Source organism: Betta splendens, chromosome 3 (genome assembly GCF_900634795.4).
Source record: "Betta splendens chromosome 3, fBetSpl5.4, whole genome shotgun sequence".
Classification (NCBI taxonomy): domain Eukaryota; kingdom Metazoa; phylum Chordata; class Actinopteri; order Anabantiformes; family Osphronemidae; genus Betta; species Betta splendens.
The window spans coordinates 13,149,701-13,166,791 of record NC_040883.2 but is presented as its reverse complement, the minus strand read 5'-3'; the positions used below and the strand labels follow the sequence as shown (position 1 = coordinate 13,166,791).

At 45.6% G+C, this 17,091-nt stretch overlaps 1 protein-coding gene and 1 long non-coding RNA gene across 4 annotated transcripts in view; one reads left to right on the top strand and one right to left on the bottom strand.

The window, feature by feature from the left end:
- Window positions 1-17,091, top strand: part of LOC114851911 (uncharacterized) — a 166,127-nt gene that overhangs the window by 129,912 nt on the left and 19,124 nt on the right. For all 3 annotated transcript variants that reach the window (XR_008694105.1, XR_008694104.1, XR_008694106.1), the window contains 2 exons: window positions 628-792; window positions 11,204-11,338. This is a non-coding gene — a long non-coding RNA (uncharacterized LOC114851911). The remainder of the gene's footprint in view (window positions 1-627; window positions 793-11,203; window positions 11,339-17,091) is intronic.
- On the bottom strand, window positions 153-16,010 carry syt9a (synaptotagmin IXa). Its single transcript, XM_029143791.3, has 7 exons — window positions 15,314-16,010; window positions 9,968-10,463; window positions 9,300-9,855; window positions 3,647-3,767; window positions 3,386-3,557; window positions 3,044-3,173; window positions 153-766 (listed from the first exon to the last, which is right to left on the bottom strand). Exons 1-7 carry the CDS (start codon window positions 15,459-15,461, stop codon window positions 698-700), a joined length of 1,692 nt encoding a protein of 563 aa, XP_028999624.1. The 5' UTR covers window positions 15,462-16,010; the 3' UTR covers window positions 153-697.

Below are 17,091 nucleotides of genomic sequence, written 5' to 3'. Positions count from 1 at the left end.
CCGCTCCACAAATCCACTTGGCTACTTTTTTATGGGATGTGCTTCTGATACACTAATCTTAAACAGTAATTGAAAATGGACACGCTACAAAAATCAAACTTACAATGTAGAAGAAAACGTTCATTATACAATTTAATGGTATTGGACGCGGCTGTTTTATAGGGAATCATATTTATTTAACATTTAACATATTTTACTTACAGATATTGTGTCTAAAAACCCATCACTGCACATCTTCTGACAGAACAACACATCGTACTCCCAAAACAGAAACAGAAACGAACAGACGTGGAGAAGATTTCCCACTAAACCATGACCTCATGCACCAATTCACCATCAAACTATAAAAAAAGCAGATTGGCAGTTCAACTGGTTGTAAGTAGGTTTTGCAAATACAGACTCGTCTCAACAGTAACTCAGTAACAAGACTATGTTAAAAAAAACAGTAACTACTGTATAAAGCCAGGAATAGCACAGACTAAAATGTCTGCATACGCCTGTCGCTTTTTCCTCTTTTACATCATACAAAAGAAAATTCTGCGTTCAATTCAACATGCAACAGTTTGCGTCTCCTCTCTGTAGTCGTACAGTATGTGACTGCCTGCATTTGTGTGCACCTCTCATCAGCACCACAGTCCAGACGTACAGCCGAGGCCTCAGGTACGCCGATGCCCTGAATGTGAGTTGCTGCCGGAGGCTATGGAGACGGCGGCGTCTTCAGGGAATTACAGGATCCTCCCTGGCTGCTGCCGGTGGTCCCCTGATACTGCAGAGATAAATACAGCACCAACAGTAAGTCTTCATCACGCGTGTGCAAAACTCTTCTCTCGCACAGTCAGAAAACAGACGTACTCTACAATTACATCAAACAAAACCAGAGCCATTTACAAAAAAAAAAATATCCCAGCTTCTCATCTTGGAACACACAAACGCTCCAACCACCTACAGAGTTATGAATTGGACATCTCCCATTTCATTTTGGAATATTGCAGAGTCACTTTATTTGTGCATTCGCTCAGTTTTATTGGAATAGACTTCACTTCTGTGACTTTTTGTCTTGCTGCCAGCAAAAATATGAAAGCCTTAAACCGACAAAATGCTTTCTGGGCGGACAGTCGTGTTAATAGAGTGAAACCTATCGGCGTGTTAGCATCATTTAGGATGAAAACAGAAGCCCTTTGATTAAAACACTTGTGAGGCTATAAATAATACATGTGGCTTCTTAAGGCTCCAATAAGGATTTTAAAGTACTACACGGTGTAACAGCCTCCAAACAAACCTAATCAGCACGATTTCCAGTTTCTATGACTCTCACTGTCTCCGTGCATTTTGGAGACACAGTTCTTTGATGTGCACAAACACTCTCAGTGAAGTCATTGTTCGTGGCTGAGTGCACAGGTCAGAGATGCATCTATCAGCTTCTCAGCGTGACTTCCTCCTCCCTGCTGTCCGTGCGCCTCATCCACTCTCTGTTTCCTGCAATTCCCAACAAACCTAAAGCGTTCCAAGAGCTGATATTTGGCACTAGCATTAATTTAAATCACATATTAAAACGTGGACCTTCTACAAAGAGATGTGTGGTTTTGATCTGGAGCCTCACATCCCAACATGCCTGGGGCTGAATCGCGTCAGAGCTTTGTCTGCTTCGCCTCCCTTGCTAGTTTCCCGCTGTACTATAAAAAAAGACAGGAGATAAAGACTAAGACTGAGTGAACTGGCACACACTCAAAGACAGGGGCCCGTCCTGTATGGGGAATTGTCATGCTAGTAAATTACCAAGATAACTGTAGACTGAATTCACACCCTTTAAAAAAGCTGTTCTCACCGATACTGTGGGCAACAATTTAGATTAAGTGCCCACTACTGTATGAAGAATTAAAGGAGCATGAAATACCTAAATACTTAAATTATTTATCTTTTACAAAGCCTATCTTCCATATCACTGTGAATTGGCAAATGCTTTGTTCCTATTCAAAAAACGTATCTACACTGTGTTTGATGTGTCCATTAAACTAAATACAAACCATACATTTCTACATCTAATGCATTAGAGCTACTGTTACTCAGTGTATTCACAAGAATACTGATTTATTCAGGTGGACCATGAACATTTGTTACTTCCTACTCCATTTTTAGTGAGACCATCATCTATACTTTTGTAACATTTTAAACATAAAAAAGGAAATTGGAACCACTAATATTTATTTTGTTATTCTACACATGATCATTTAATACATGCAGCTTACAGTAACACTGCACGTGACTCGTTTGGCTGCAGACCTTTGGGAGGAATACAGTTTCATTTCACTGAAACTCTAAAGCTCAGTAGTAATATTCTAAATAACAAATGTCCCAAGCTACTGTGTGACCGTTACCATAAAACAGCTCTTCAGATATTCTCCTTTTACGTTTTGTGCCTCTGTTCACTACTTTGCAGCCACTTTTCACAGCCTCGCTGTAACAACACGCTACTGTGTCGGTGAATACTGATGAGCCCACTCTGCCCTGACGAGAGAGAAAAGATTTATCATTTATTAATCTATATTTATTGCAGTTTTCCCCAGTAGTCTTCATTATTACCACAATCCTTTACTGTCATTATCATAAAGATTTTGTTATAATTTCATTTAAATAGTTGTTTTGCTCTCACTTTTCATGAAACATCAGGAATCCACTTATTAGTTCTACTGTTACAGCTGGATGTGTTGTCATCATGTTACACATTGGGCATATTAGATTTTATTTCCTTTACTGAATTCCATTACAAGTACTTATGGGATTAATTCCACCACGAAACTAAATGGAGCTTTATTTTTCCTAATACGCTTTTCTAACAAATGCAAATTTGCGATGCATCGGCTATTTCTGTCAAAACTTGCACCATAAAAGCTACAATAAAATCACACAGAAATTCTGGGGGGGTTGACATTGCACCAGATAATAACCGTCCGAAGGCATCACTGTTGGTTAGATTCACTCTTTCTCTAACATTTATTAGTGTTGTTGTGGCCGATGGAAATGCATCACGACGACGGCGCCTCACCTCAACCAGCGGGTGCCAGTGGGCAACAGGTTTCCGAGGATACGTGAGCATCTCACTCCAGTGGTCTCGACCGAGGTTGTCTGCGTCGTTGCCGACTCGACACACACCGATGACCTCGTTATGGCCCACCCTGTGAGAGCGGTAGGGAGAGGAGAACGCGGTCACAACCGAGTCTGAAAATAATGATGCATCGTCTTCTGAGAGTCAAAGGGCAAAAATGAACTGAAGCTGTCAAACTAGTCGTGATGAAAAAGGAAACATTTGAAAAAACAAATTTTACATTACGCACAATTTGAACTCGGCCTTTATGAATTAAAAATGAGCAAATGCTGTATGACTCACCGATCGTAGTCCATCACCGCAATCAGAAGGCTGATCTGCTCTATGTTTTCTGGGGGGACATCAAAGACAATGGCTTCATTATAGACGGGATTCAGAGTGTTCCTCTTGGTCGATGTCTTCCTCTTCTTCAGCCGGCGACCGTCACACATCAGTGAGACCTTCACGTAGGGATCTGAGCGGCAGATTGGAAAAGCATGCATTTTAATTCAGGAGAGTCCCGTGAGACTCCTGGTGTAGGGATGATATCCCTTTTTTAATTACCAGATGCGCCTGTGATATCCATGGCCTTGAGATTGCGAGCCTTTATCATGGTGATGGTCAGTCTGCCCGCCGTAGGCAGGTAGCAGAGTGAAAACATCAGATCCCCGAGGTCCACGTTGTCCTGGAAGACAAACAGGAAAACACCCACGCTTGAGGTTTTCATATGAGCCTTAATGTTGTCACGTGTGTCTAATGCTGCCTTTAGGCGCCGCCGGCTGACAGTCGCTCCTGTGAAGGAGTTCTCTCCTCTGTCGCTTTGCTCTAATAAAAGCAGAACATGCTTCATTTGTCGCGGTGACTTCTGTTCGAAAGCGGGAGCTCACTTATCACTTGCTCTTAAAATAACTCCTAACTAAAGAAGTGAGAACCAGGAAAGCAAACGTGTCTAGTGATGACAACAACTCCTACAGGAGAATCTCTTGCCCGTTTCCTGGTGCGTTGAGATGATAGTGTAGCAATGTCTCCTGCTATTATCCTTCTGTGTGATCATTTTAATGGGAAGGTGTGAGAGTTCAGTAAAATAAAGGAAGTATCAGCGTCTATGGCAGGATGGTCTAAACTGCAGATCCATGTTTAATTGGCCTGCAGCAAATTCCAAAAATATACCAGAATATGGCCCGCAGGTAAAACCGACCAATATTGCATTTTTGGGGTTGAACTCAAAGTGGAGCTACTGATTTTGCCAGAGCGCACTGAAAATTGCAACACCAATAAAACATGAGAGAGACATGTTTTAAGCTGTGTCTAGTTGTGTGGCGTTGTGGATGGAGCACCAGCTATGACAGGCGCAAAGGATCGGCCTCTTTGATGAGCGCCAAGGTGCAGGAGAGCGGAGGTGAGGCAGTTAAACTGTACCATCCACCAAGAAGTCTGAAGCTCCTCTGTTTGAGCCAACCTTCAATGCCGCGCACTTCCCGACACTCTCTGAAATCAGATCTGTGTTTCCAAAGGCCCGTCTTTCTGATAAAAAGGGCAAATGTGTGTATGTGATTAGACCTCGTGACCCCTGGACCCTTCACTCCTGGTCTATGGGGTCATACCGATTTAACTGATCTAGTGAATCTGATTTAGCAAATATGCATACTGTACTGTACTGAATGGGGAAGTTCAATGGTAATATATTCAATATTAACAATCTTGTTTAAAACCCTTTTGCTGATACCAAATATTCTTTTTTGTGTGCTACTACCCTGTGTGCCAAGTAACACACACTTTGAAGTCAAAACTGCTTAAGCCTGACTTTTTGTGAAAATAATTGTTAGTGGTAGAGTATGTATTGCGTCTGTAGAAGAGGAGGAGAAGCTAAAGTGGCCGTTTTCCACTTATTGGCCTGGTACAGTAGCTGTGTGCTATTGGGACAGATCAATGACTTATGGCATTTAATTTTTGGAGCTAGTCTGGCTATTGATCTGATCTTGTTTGATCAAGCTTTGTTGAAAACACACACACACACACACACACACACACACACACACACACACACACACACACACACACACACACACACAGAAAGCAATTCTGGAAACAGCCATAATAATAATTGGACTCTTATCTTGGTAGATAAAATGAGATATAATGCAATAACGTGCAATCAACTAAAAGCTGTGTGTAATCGAAAGGCATTTAATTAAATTGGGATTATTAAAATAGCTTTGGGTAAATCTCAGTAAAGATATTTTTGTTTCTCATGTTTTTGTAGGAAGGAGCAAGAGAGACAAAGTTTACGTGAAGTGTGAGTTTTCCAAAATCCATTGCCAGCAATAAATGAATGAATGTAATCCCTGCAGGTTGCCAGTCTCAGATAATCAGACTATAACGTAAAAGGCAAAATCACGAAACAATAAAGCAACAAATAAATTTGGTTATAATGCTATATTGCTATTGTTTGGGCTGCCTTTATGAAAATCAAACAAATATTACACTTTCTTCCATTATTTTACAATCTGCTTGTTCGGCAGACATCAACAAGACAGATCTGGCAGAGACACAGCCCATATGGACAGTCCCACCGGCAATGTGATCTGATAACAATCCTTTTGTTCCTATCAATTAAGTCAATTAATCTGTAGCGCGATTCTGACAAACGGCCTCCACTACATCAGTTGCAAAACGTCTTGGCTCCTCGCTGGTGCCCAGAGATGATTAGTTTGTTTATGAGGGTACAGTATATGTGTGGGGCATGTGCGCAAGTGTCTGGGAGCGAGCATTTGTGCAAGTGTAAGAGCCGAGTCGTGTGAAAAGAGAAACAGTGTGAGGACGGAGCGCTGCAGCTACTGAGAGTCTCCGGTGGCCATCACCACCTGTCACACAGCATTCTGCTCTAACTGGGTAATATTCATTAACAATCAATAATGAAGGGCAGCGGTGTCAGCGTCAGAGCAATGACAAGTCTACACAAAAATGTCAATAACTGTATCAGTGTTTTATCTTGCACTGTGTCAGGACAAGGTTTATTAGCTTCCCCTTCTCACTCTTTAGCTGTTTTACAGACTCCAAATCACTGACCTATGTACAATAAACAAGAACCCACTAGGACGTGAACACAGATATCTTCACACAGTCTAACTACAAATTGTAAATTCCTTTTCGCTTTATTAATTGGCTGTACTTTAAAGACAGATTTCACTTTCAAGGAGGATCACTTATTTTCCCTCAGGCTTTGCAGTATTGACCGCTGTAAAATATGCATGTACTTGTTCAGTCGATCCGCCAGCGATTCCCCCGGGTGGCGACTGCACACAGCACAGGATCATGTACTCAGATGTGATCGATGGAGAGTGTTGGCATTGTCTTCCTCACGTGGGTGACAAGGTTGTGTCTGAGGGTCTATGCAGTCCTTATAAACACACATGTGTTTTGCACATATATAGCGACTCAGATGTACTGTACAGATCGTGTATTTCCAGAAGTAAATAGAGTGAATATACTTCACATAGAAACAAATGGTGAACATGTACTGTATGTGTATGTATTGTACAGGTTGTCCTGGTTGACCACAGTCTATTGTACAGTACGTGCTAGTTTCGCTTTGCTGGAACACTGCCTTTCACAAAATGGTCTCCAACACACCATAAGTGAGACTTAGTGCATTAAACCATTGGCAGGAAGATGTCTGCAGCCATTAGTAACCCACATAACAGACCAATTCACATTTTGGTCCAACAGAGGCTCAATGCTGATAAAGTAAAAAGCAGCAGGTGTTCAGATTTGAATAAAAGTCAAACATGCGGCTTGGTAGAATTTCTGTGCTCTACAGTACATAGAGCAGTCATTCTAAGTTAATGTTTGCCTGATCTGTCACTGACTGCTTTAATCTACCTGCTTATCTTGCATTCAGAGAACGTTGAAAACAAAATGGCTCTGGAAGTTAAATGTGCAGGCACTGATGTTCTCTGGCTCTCTGGCTCTGTCTGGCCAGCCGCCTGGAAGCTGAACTGCTGCTCCTTGCCTTGCTGATTCTTCATAACTAGCCTGACGGCAGGCTGCTCCTTTTGGGCTTTGCTAATGTCAGGCTTCTCTATTTTTGGTGGCTGAGTATGTGGTCAGCCATAAATACAAGGGCGTTACACAGAGGTATAACCCGGTGTACTGTATTGCCGCAGGTGATGCTCACTTTAAGTGGATGCTACTCTGGACGATCATATGGCTCCTAATCAAATTAATCATTGACTCTCTGTTCGACATATGCCTCTCAGATGTAAGTCTGTGCGTGCTGCAAACCTGCCATCTGGCAGCTAAAACAAGACTGATGCCCAAACACTATACACAGTGGAGCAGTTATTCTCAACGGGGGTTTGGGCCATTACAAAAATGAATTTGAAAATTAAACCCTCTCTCACGTGAGGGACCAAAGCAGACTAACACATTTGTACATTTCAAGGTTTAGCTTTTCCCCCCTCCATGTGAATTATTCCTATTGCTGGGGGCTCTATATTTAGCCTGCGTTGACAGGTGGGTTAGTAAGGCACTCAAATTCAGGTTACTAAGGCAAAGAGCCTATTAGAATGAAATGCCTGCAATGCAGACAAGTCATTTGCATGTGCTGCGCGGACTGAGCTGCTGAAGACAGGCCTGGACATCAGCTGAGGCAGAGGATGCTTTGATTAGATACATAGGAGATAAACACAGACAGCTGCTTCCCCGTATACCTCATAGACTCCCATGCTGCTCTGCATACTAATAGTTTGACTACATAAGGCAACCTCGGTGCGTTCTTGGCTCTAAGTGGAAATTATACTGATTATAATAACAGCATAGTCATTTTATGTCTTTCTGATGTTTCCGATTGCTGCAAAGTTGTAAAAGAAACGCCACATATGAGCCCGATTCAGCTGGAAGCGAAAACAACAGTGAATAATGACCTGGAGTGTCACAGTTTACTGACCGACTGTGGTTGTTCCCCCATTGAACTTATTTCTGGCCTTGCCGCTTTGTGCGCCGAGATCGAAGCAATTACTTTAGCAAGTAAAATATTATCCTAGACATAACCACAGTTCGAGGCTCTGCTTCATCGATCTCGCTTCACTGGCCTCCCAGGGATTAAATAAATTGTCAGCAGCAATCAATAGCAAGGAGTGTTATTAATGCCATTTAAACAGATCATGAGAAATGGGCTCACTTTCACATTACAGCTGTTTTGAAGTGCTTGAGAATTAGGTAATCGCTGGAAATACAGGCCTGTAAATGCCTCCGTAATTTGTCCATGACACAACACGTGTCACATCTGCATTACGTCGCCCACAAGCGCCAAACAAGGACCCGTCCGCAGTGTAAATGTGCTCATTCTGCGAGCATGTCCTCGCTTGTCTGGTGTAAAAAAAACTGGAGGAATCTGTTTAGGACCAGTGAAAAGCAACACCTGCCCCCCTCCTCCTCCCCCCATCCACACATCAGCACTCGTGTGGTAAACGAGTGCGAGTGGGATCAGGGTATTACAAGGTTAATCCAAAAATAAAAAAAATGCACACACGCTGTCAATAATGTGGCAAGGGACTTAAAATCCTGTTGACCTCAACCAGCCTCGTTCAGGATTTAATTTGCATATGTTTAAAAAATGGGTGGTCCCAGCAGAGAGGAGTGAGTGTGCTAACGGTGGAGGGCACATACAGTAATGCTTGTGTTGGGTGCGATGGTGCTGTCTATCTAACCGCGAACCATCATGTGTGCATGCGACTGGGACAGAATGTCGTTCAGTCACAGATTGACAGCTGTTTGATTGGTGCATCTTCAAATAAAATGATTATATATGTGAACAGATGTTGAAATCTTTGTAGTACATAGAGAAAAACTGCAAGTGTGCGACTGTATGTGTTTACACATCAGCCCAAAACTGTGCATCAAACCAGCAGATAGAGACAGGAACATTAAGAGAAATCCTTTTGTCTCAGTCAGACGTCTCGTCTCAGTCTGAACCTCTGAATCCTTTATTGTTTGAAGGTTTTCACTTTGTACTGTCACCTGGAGACAGACTGCGCTAAAATAAAAGACTCAAATGTGAACAGAGAACTAAATGTACAGCAGTTCTCAGGCAAGTCTCAAATCTGTCAGTTTGAATGTAGAAACAGACTTTAACGTGTGTCTTGTCTTGTAGCATCAGCTCAGAGTTAAATGTAACATAATGCGTCAGCGTGGACGTGGAACGTTTTGAACTTACCGAGGAGACATACTGGATGTCCCGGCAGAGTTTCGTCTCTCTGGGGAAATCTGCCAGATCCAGGAAGTTGTCCACAACGACTTGACCGATAATGTCATGACGTGAAAAGCGGTCAAAGTCGTAGACGCTGAAGTGCAGCTTGCGAGTGGGAAGCTCAGAATACGCCACGGGAAACAAGAAGACTTCGTCGAAAACGGGGTTCAGCGTCTTGCGATGCACCTTGGTCTGGTGCTTGGTCTTCCGATCAGGGAGCAGGTAGATCTTAACATAGGGATCGGAGGTACCAGAGAAGTCCTTGGCCGGGAGGTCCTCTGCTTTGTGGATCTTTACTATTAACTGTTCCAGGTCGCAGTCAAACTTGAGGATGAAGTGGAGGCGCCCGCAGCCGCCGCCTCTGCGGCTTCCGTCGTCTCCCTCCAGGGAGCGCTGCTTGTAGAGCTCTGGTTTGAGGCGACCGAGGCCGAGCCCCATCCCCGTGAGGGAGTCCTGCCTTTGGAACTGGGCCACGTTGAAGTCTGGGTTGGACAGGTTCATGTGCCTGCGAATGGACCCTTGGCTGTGGAGAAAACCACACGCAATGATCCACGTCAGCCATGTTGGCCTGTATTCAACTAGACTACATCCAGTAGCAGTGAAACAGGAGCTGGATGAACAACGGTCCTACTCACCCCATCTCTGTCATGGAGCAGCCGGAGGATGAGGGCTCAGTGGTCTGCCTCTGCATACGTGGGGTGGTGTGAATCCCGTTCTCCCGGCCTTTGGTCTGGGCGTCCAGCGGGATGTCCGGAGACGTGTGACTGATCTTCATAGCTGCCTCTGGCGTGGCCGCGACCACGGGCGGGGGTGACACGGGGGTGGGCGGGGCCTCCACGGACACCACGGACGCCACGGGGGTGGGCTCCCGGGCGAAGGAGCAGTGCGAGGACTCACGGCGGTTGTGCGCCGGGGGGTCCACGGCCGTGTAGACCGGCTGCCTGGGCGCCGCCTGCGAGGGCAGAGGGCTCATGGTGGGGTTGAGGTGCCCGTGGGCCTCCTTCGTGGTGGGGGAGAGCCCACGCTCCCTCCATGGTATCCAGCAGAGCTTCCAGGAGACGAAGAGGGAGACGCCGAACAGGGCCAGGCCACAGGCCGTCACCACCAGCGACAGCAGGCTCACCGATATATCTGAGCTCAGACAAAGACAGTCACAGCACAGAAGTCTTTTTATTTGAGCTTTCATTCTGTTTCTACAGTGGAGCTACTGTCTGTTTGACTCCTTTCATTCCCTTATTGCCACAAAGAAGCCTCGGCAAGATTAATTAGGATTAACGTCATTTATTTAATTATCCTGTGGAGTTTTATATCTTCTCACCAAATGGACCGTGACCCGTCCTCTAATTGTCTGTTTTTTGCTGATAACATGGGGGAAACCAAAGCAGCAGTGGCTGCTCAGTGTAAAACCATCGCTGGTCAAAAAAGGAATTTAACCGATGAAAGTAAACCATGGTTCACAGTTAGATTTTATTGAAAATTCTCTCCAGACCTGGTTAATAGAGTTTTGGAGCTTTTATTCATTTGTGTACACTCAGAGCTGGGTGTAGCAGCTGATGTTAAATAGGAAGTGAGGGATTTCTCACTATCTTTTGTTCACAAAATGTTGGTGACTCTCCCCCACGAACGCTTTTATTTTTGAGATAGAAATCAATTGCAGCAAGAAACCCACTGTGGTCTAAATCCATTACAAGGATCTTCTCCCTTGAACAGTCACTGTCTATAGGAAAAGCATGTTTGTGTTATAACCCTTCACTTCCACAATCTTGCTTATATTTGATGGAATGATGTTACGTGTGCTTGTGAATGAGAGGTGGAAATCAGCATTGTACCTGCACTGAATAAACTGACATAAACCTCTATTTAACCTGCAGCTATTGCGCTTGACCTGCGGAGAAGAGTCCTCGACGGCACAAACGTCCTTTAAAGACGGGCAAGAAAAGCACTTGTGAGGCAGGTGGAGGCTCCGAGTCCTGCAGCAGAGACTTGCCTCAGAGCTCCAGCGGCAGGTAAGTCATAATGTGTACGCAGTTAAACCTTTGGGCCACCCGGCAAAGCAAGACATTTATATGAGGGAATGCGTTTGACCATGAAAAAAATGAACAACAAAACATTTCACATAGCCTTCAGCTCTGTACACGTAAAAAATATGATCTAGGGTAGAACAAACTCAGAGACACAGACGTTGGTGGCACAACTATTCCAAGGCAACACTCATAGGAGACCAGACCAAAGCATATTAAATATAATAAAGTATAGAGTGCCAGTATGTCTGGTTTGTTTAATGGTGGAAACTCAGTAGTAGCTGGGTTAACATACAGGTCACATTATAATAAGGGCAGCGAAGATTTCCATCTCTGTAATTATGTATTTATCCAACGCGGACACCTTCCATGAATATTCTGTGTGTGCTCTGTCGCATGATTAAGTTTGTATGTACGAAGCAAAGAAAAAAAACAGCCCTGATTAAGCGATGATTACTGTAATCACTCAACAACGCGGCGGCAGCAGAAGCAGCTCACAGCACGACCGAGTGTTACCTTTGTCAAGCAAAGGCCGCACACGTCTGAGGTGAGCGAGGCGGCACCTTTCACATGCATTTGGAGCGTGAGCGCAGCACAACACAATGATAATGTGTTGCATTGATAACTAGCGTTACACATGTGGTGCCAGCATTTGTGACATACGGTTTAGTGCAGCCCTGATGTCTGCGTCTGACGGGTAAATAGAGCAGGTGACGTGTGTGGGGTCAGGAAGTGTAGCATCTTCTGTCATTATGTCTCTCACCACTGGCTGTGGTCCTTTCTTCCACATGAGCCCACAGCTTCCTTCAGAGTTACAGCGCTCTTAGACCTAAATTCCTCGCTGAACGCTGGAGAGCAAATTTTGGGCGGCAGCCGCTTGATCCGGCCGACGCTGAATAGATGGAACGTGTGACGCGAGCTTGCACCCTGATTCTGTTTAACACAGAACGGAGGAGTGATCACAGCCAACGATAAGCTTCCTGATGTGGTTACAGGCATGCGAGTACTCCACTCAGGTAGCATGTCACTGCAGATGTGTTCATGACGCTACACTAACAGCTTTGTACCTGCTACAGTAGCACCACTACTTTATTTATTACACCCTCCATATTAGGACTACAGTAAATCTCCTTTTTTTTTAAACTCCAGCCTCCTGCACAGTTTTTACTACTGTAGGATCCGTCTGCTGGATCCACCCGAGTGTATTTTTGGCTGTGCCTCCTTCTGTGCGAGGGCAGTTATATGCTGACAGTGCAGAAGGCTGTCAGTGGCTCACAGGAAGAAGGCAAAGAGATTTTGAGTGGATCAATGTTAACATTCATGAGGATGTGTGCTCAATCCCACAAAAGAGTGTATAATCAGCATAATGACTTTAATCATAGTAATGACTAAATGGTCCCATTTCGGCTTTTAGAAACATTAATTTATTTGTCCTTATTATTGTTTAGCACAGCGTGACGCCTTATTAGCCAAAAAACTCTGAAAATTCATGCTGTTATGGATCAAAAAGGGAGAGATTATATTCATAATCATGATGGGAGGGAAAATTCCCAGTGTGATTACCAGAACAGAGAACGTGCATAGATAATAGTGTTGTTTTATCTAATCATCTCTTGATGATTTGTTGACTTTATGATGACCTGACACAACTAAAAAACAACAACTCATGGTCCCACTGTTGAATTTGCCTTATGTTAGGACTTTAATTCTTACACACGTGTGTTAGTGTAACAGTTGCACAATAATACTGGCTCGTATGTGACAGCAGCTACTGTGGAGACAGCCGTCCTCACTTACGATCCACGTTTTGCAACTCTACATATCTGTGAGCAATGTCACCACTATTCCTGTTGTCTGCCTTTGATGACGTCCCATTTGTTTGATGTGGCAAGCGAGGAACCTGTGTTTTTACACCAGTAGCATCTTGTGCAATGGGAGTTGAGTCCGATCAGCTCCGCTACACAGCAGATGTGGCGCCGGCGCGTAGAAATGAAGGAATGCTGTAGCAAAACCTGCGTGTCGGCCCAAAGGCCGTTGGTTTCGCTCACCACTAAACCAAACATTTTATGCGTAACCTCTCCTCCAAATCTAGCAGCGCTGCCTAATGCCGTGCTGGCTCTATATGTGTGGGCATAAGATCTCGCGCAGGAACTCAGACAAACTGTCCTCTCCGTGTTCTGGGATTCTGCACGCGGCACAGTACAGCATGTGTGACTGGGAGGAATAACGTGTAGAAGCTGTGAGACTCGCTCGCATGAGGACGCTGAGCCCACAGCCAGCTTGGCAGGCGCTCCCAGTGCAGCCGGGTGGACGAGAGTCGAGAGACATCTGGGGGGATTCAAAGACTGCATCACAACAAAGAGGCCGGACCGAATTTAGAGCACAGGACCTTCGAAGGTGCAACAGTGTAGGAGGGCAGCAAGTGGAAAGCAAGCCATGGAACTCCAAGCACTTGACACAACATCGTTTGCCTCTAATGTCTGTCTTTGTGAGTAAATACTGTATTCATACAATTATTGAATATTGCTTAACCCCTCCAACACTCTCAGAGTTCGTATTGACAGAGTACTGTGTATTACACACACGAGTGGCTCTAATTGTTTGTCCTCAGGGCCCCGGCTGCTGGCAGCTCGTATCATCGAGGCGCGTCGCTTGCATTGACCCGGTCCGTGTGCGACTGATTGAAAAGCGACGGTTCAAAATGGCAGCAGAGATTTGGCCGCGGCTTAAAGGAGCGTGGTTATGTGGTAATCACAGGCTCCGCATTAAAGCAACGGTCCCGCAAGTTGGGAACCGTGTTTTACTTCTTGACAAGTCTTTAAATGAGAGAATGGAAGTCACCCCCTCTCGTCGGCGTGGTGAATAGGAGGCTATAGCTTAGCACAGCCTGAGGAGATGGATACTCACCTACCAGCTCGTCTAGGACTTTAATTAACACATTAAATCTGTTGCCAGCCACTCTAGTTGTTTCTCACTGTTTCCGAGCACTGTGCTGCTCTGACAAGATGCTGACTCCAGTCTCAACTTTGCTGGACAGACAGTGGTGATGGTGAAGGGATTGTCTAATTATTCATATATTTCACAGATGCATTAAAGCTATATGTGCACTTTAACGTCTGCATTGTGCTAGTGATTCATTAAAGGCTGGGGCACAGGTTGCTGGATTCCAATCAGCCCCCTACAGTGGAGCTCAGGTCACATGGTGTTGGACCTGCTGCATCCCCTCTGTCCAGACTACCTGCTTGTGTCATTGGTGGTGCCATCGCGCACCAGGCAGAACGGAACTGAAGCCACACCGACAGGCAGCACCTGCTGTACACTGGCAATTCCACTTTTGAAACTGTCAGCGCCATGAAAGAGAGGAGACAGGGTCGGTCCATGTGATGAATGAGCGGTAGAGAGGGAGGGAGGGGGGAGATTAGGGAATAGGACTCAAGGGGTGGGGGTGCAGGAAAGGGAGCCAGGCGAAGAGGAAGCGAGAGGAAGGCAGGAGAAAATCACAAGGGGGATTTGGGATAATAACGCACACTAATGGAAGCAGGGAGAATTGAGGAGGCGCGCGGAGAACCGCAGTTACTGCGTTTTATGGCTGCTTCACATTATTCTCCTCGCCTTTTTTTTCGCTCCGCACACATTCACACGCACACTCACTCATGTACCCACGCCATCCCCACGAAGACGGTTCGCTCGGCCGCCGGTGATGAGAAAACGTGACTCTCCGCGCACATGAACCCCTCGCGCGCGACCAAACGTCCCCCCTCGCTTTTTTAACGTTAACTTTAGAAAGTGAAAAGTTCCAGGTAAGTGTGTCACGATTCTCCCGGCGGCCACGCGCAACTCCTCCCGATTCGAAACGCGTCGCTGTCGGCGTAGCTCACGCACGCTTCACACCGTCGACCCCTCGTGCCCGTGAAATGGGCTTCACTCCAGTTGGAGCGTACTGTGCAAACGGTGCCTCACCTGAGTCCGTGTAGCGTGGCCTGGCGAGATCTCGGAAGTAGTAGATAAAATCCAGGCAGTTTTCATTCTGCACTTCCCCCTTCGAGCACAGATCTGACAGCAGTTCAAGCGCCTTTTGACAAATCTCGTCATCTCTGTCTCCAGGCATTTCCCTCCAGCATCCTTCTAACTGGGGGGTCTCTGAGGCGCCGCCGCACCGCGCCGCTCGCTCCGCCGTCTGACGGTGCTCCTCAGCCGGGCTTCTGGAGGGAGCCGCGCATCCAGCGGCACGCCTACTCGCGCGGTGGAACCGACGGACGCGCTGCGTTCAGAGGAAATGAAGAAGCCCGGCGCGCGTGCCGCAGGGAGCGACTGGACGCACCTACGCGGAGTTGTCGCTCAGTCGAACGCGCCCCTTCGCGCCGCTGCCGCTGCCGCCGCCGCTCTGCTCGGAGCCACCGGTTGAATCCACGCGTCGCCACTGCGGCGCCGTGCGCTGTCCGAGGTGCTAAGACGCGTGCGCGCCCCGGAGCCGGACGCCCGCACCCGTAATGACTGTGTGCGGCGGGCGGGCGCTCGCTGGCGGCCAACGTCGATACGCCTCCGAGCGTCAACAAGCCGAGGAAAAGTTGAGCGGCGGTTGGTTTGAGAGCGCTGCTACCTGTGGCAGACTCCGGTGCGGGTTTTACGTACGTGCACGTGGCCAATCAGGGGGCGACGTGGTGTTTTTCAATCAGTATTGGTCTGACATGTTACAATGAATGGAGTCACTCCACGTCTTAGAGAAGCCGCTTTTATTCCTCTGCTCCTGTCGAAGCGGCCGCAGATATGGATTCATCCGCACTGACACCCGTGATTTGTCCTGGCATTCACTCAACTAATTAGGCTACAATTCAGGACCAGACGCCTGGACGCGGATGGAAATGGAGGGAGAAGGCGTTCGCTCATTGCCCTGCCTTTATTGTTTATTTATTATTCCGTTAATCGTTCCTCGAGAGCTCGGGGCATAATTGTATTCAACAGCTCTATATATTTCTCAAGGGAAAGTCAGTGTCAATAATTCAGAGAGTGTGCGTTATTCTGCTGTCACTCCTGTTACGCGTTCACCCGGCGACGGGACGTGGCCTTTCTGTAGTCACACACTCACTTTCACCTTCACTGGGTTCATTTCAGTGACTGACAGCTGCAGCGATGGCGACATCAAGTCTGTGGCCTTAGTCAAACTGTGTAGTGTGCACATGTGTACATTCAAGGGGGTTATTTAAATTCACGCAGGCCTAATTGGAAAAATATTTCTGCGTATGATGCATAAAATGCGTATCAGATTAGATCAGTGCCCAAAACTATAGTGACAAACAATATATCGCAGCTCCCACATTTACAGGTAATTTCAAATGAGAGCTAATGTGTCTGCACATTAAGATGGAGATTTACTGAAATATACTGTAACAGCATTCCCATCCAACCTGGATCTTCCTCTAGTAATATATATATATATATATATATATATATATATATATATATATATATATATATATATATATATATATATATATATATATATATATATATATATATATATATATATATATATATATATATATATAATTAACCATAGTCCTCGCCCATATACTGTACAGCACGTACCACCAATAGGCTGCTAAACCCAAAGGGGCAAACAGAAGAAGAGATGCCAGGAGAAAGGGATTAGAGGGATGAACAGAAACAAGAGATAAATGGGTTTGCCGTGTTGTGATGATTTTCATGCCCAGCAGTCATCTCCCCTCAAAAATAAACAA

Bases quoted from the DNA above. Each gene is read 5' to 3' on its own strand.
- syt9a (XM_029143791.3), bottom strand. From the start codon at position 15,461: ATGCCTGGAGACAGAGATGACGAGATTTGTCAAAAGGCGCTTGAACTG. The intron at 10,464-15,313 runs GTGAGGCACCGT...GTCTGAGCTCAG, and splicing joins GCCACGCTACACGGACTCAG to ATATATCGGTGAGCCTGCTG. The intron at 767-3,043 runs GTGAGGCGCCGT...TTATCTCTGCAG, and splicing joins ACTGGCACCCGCTGGTTGAG to TATCAGGGGACCACCGGCAG.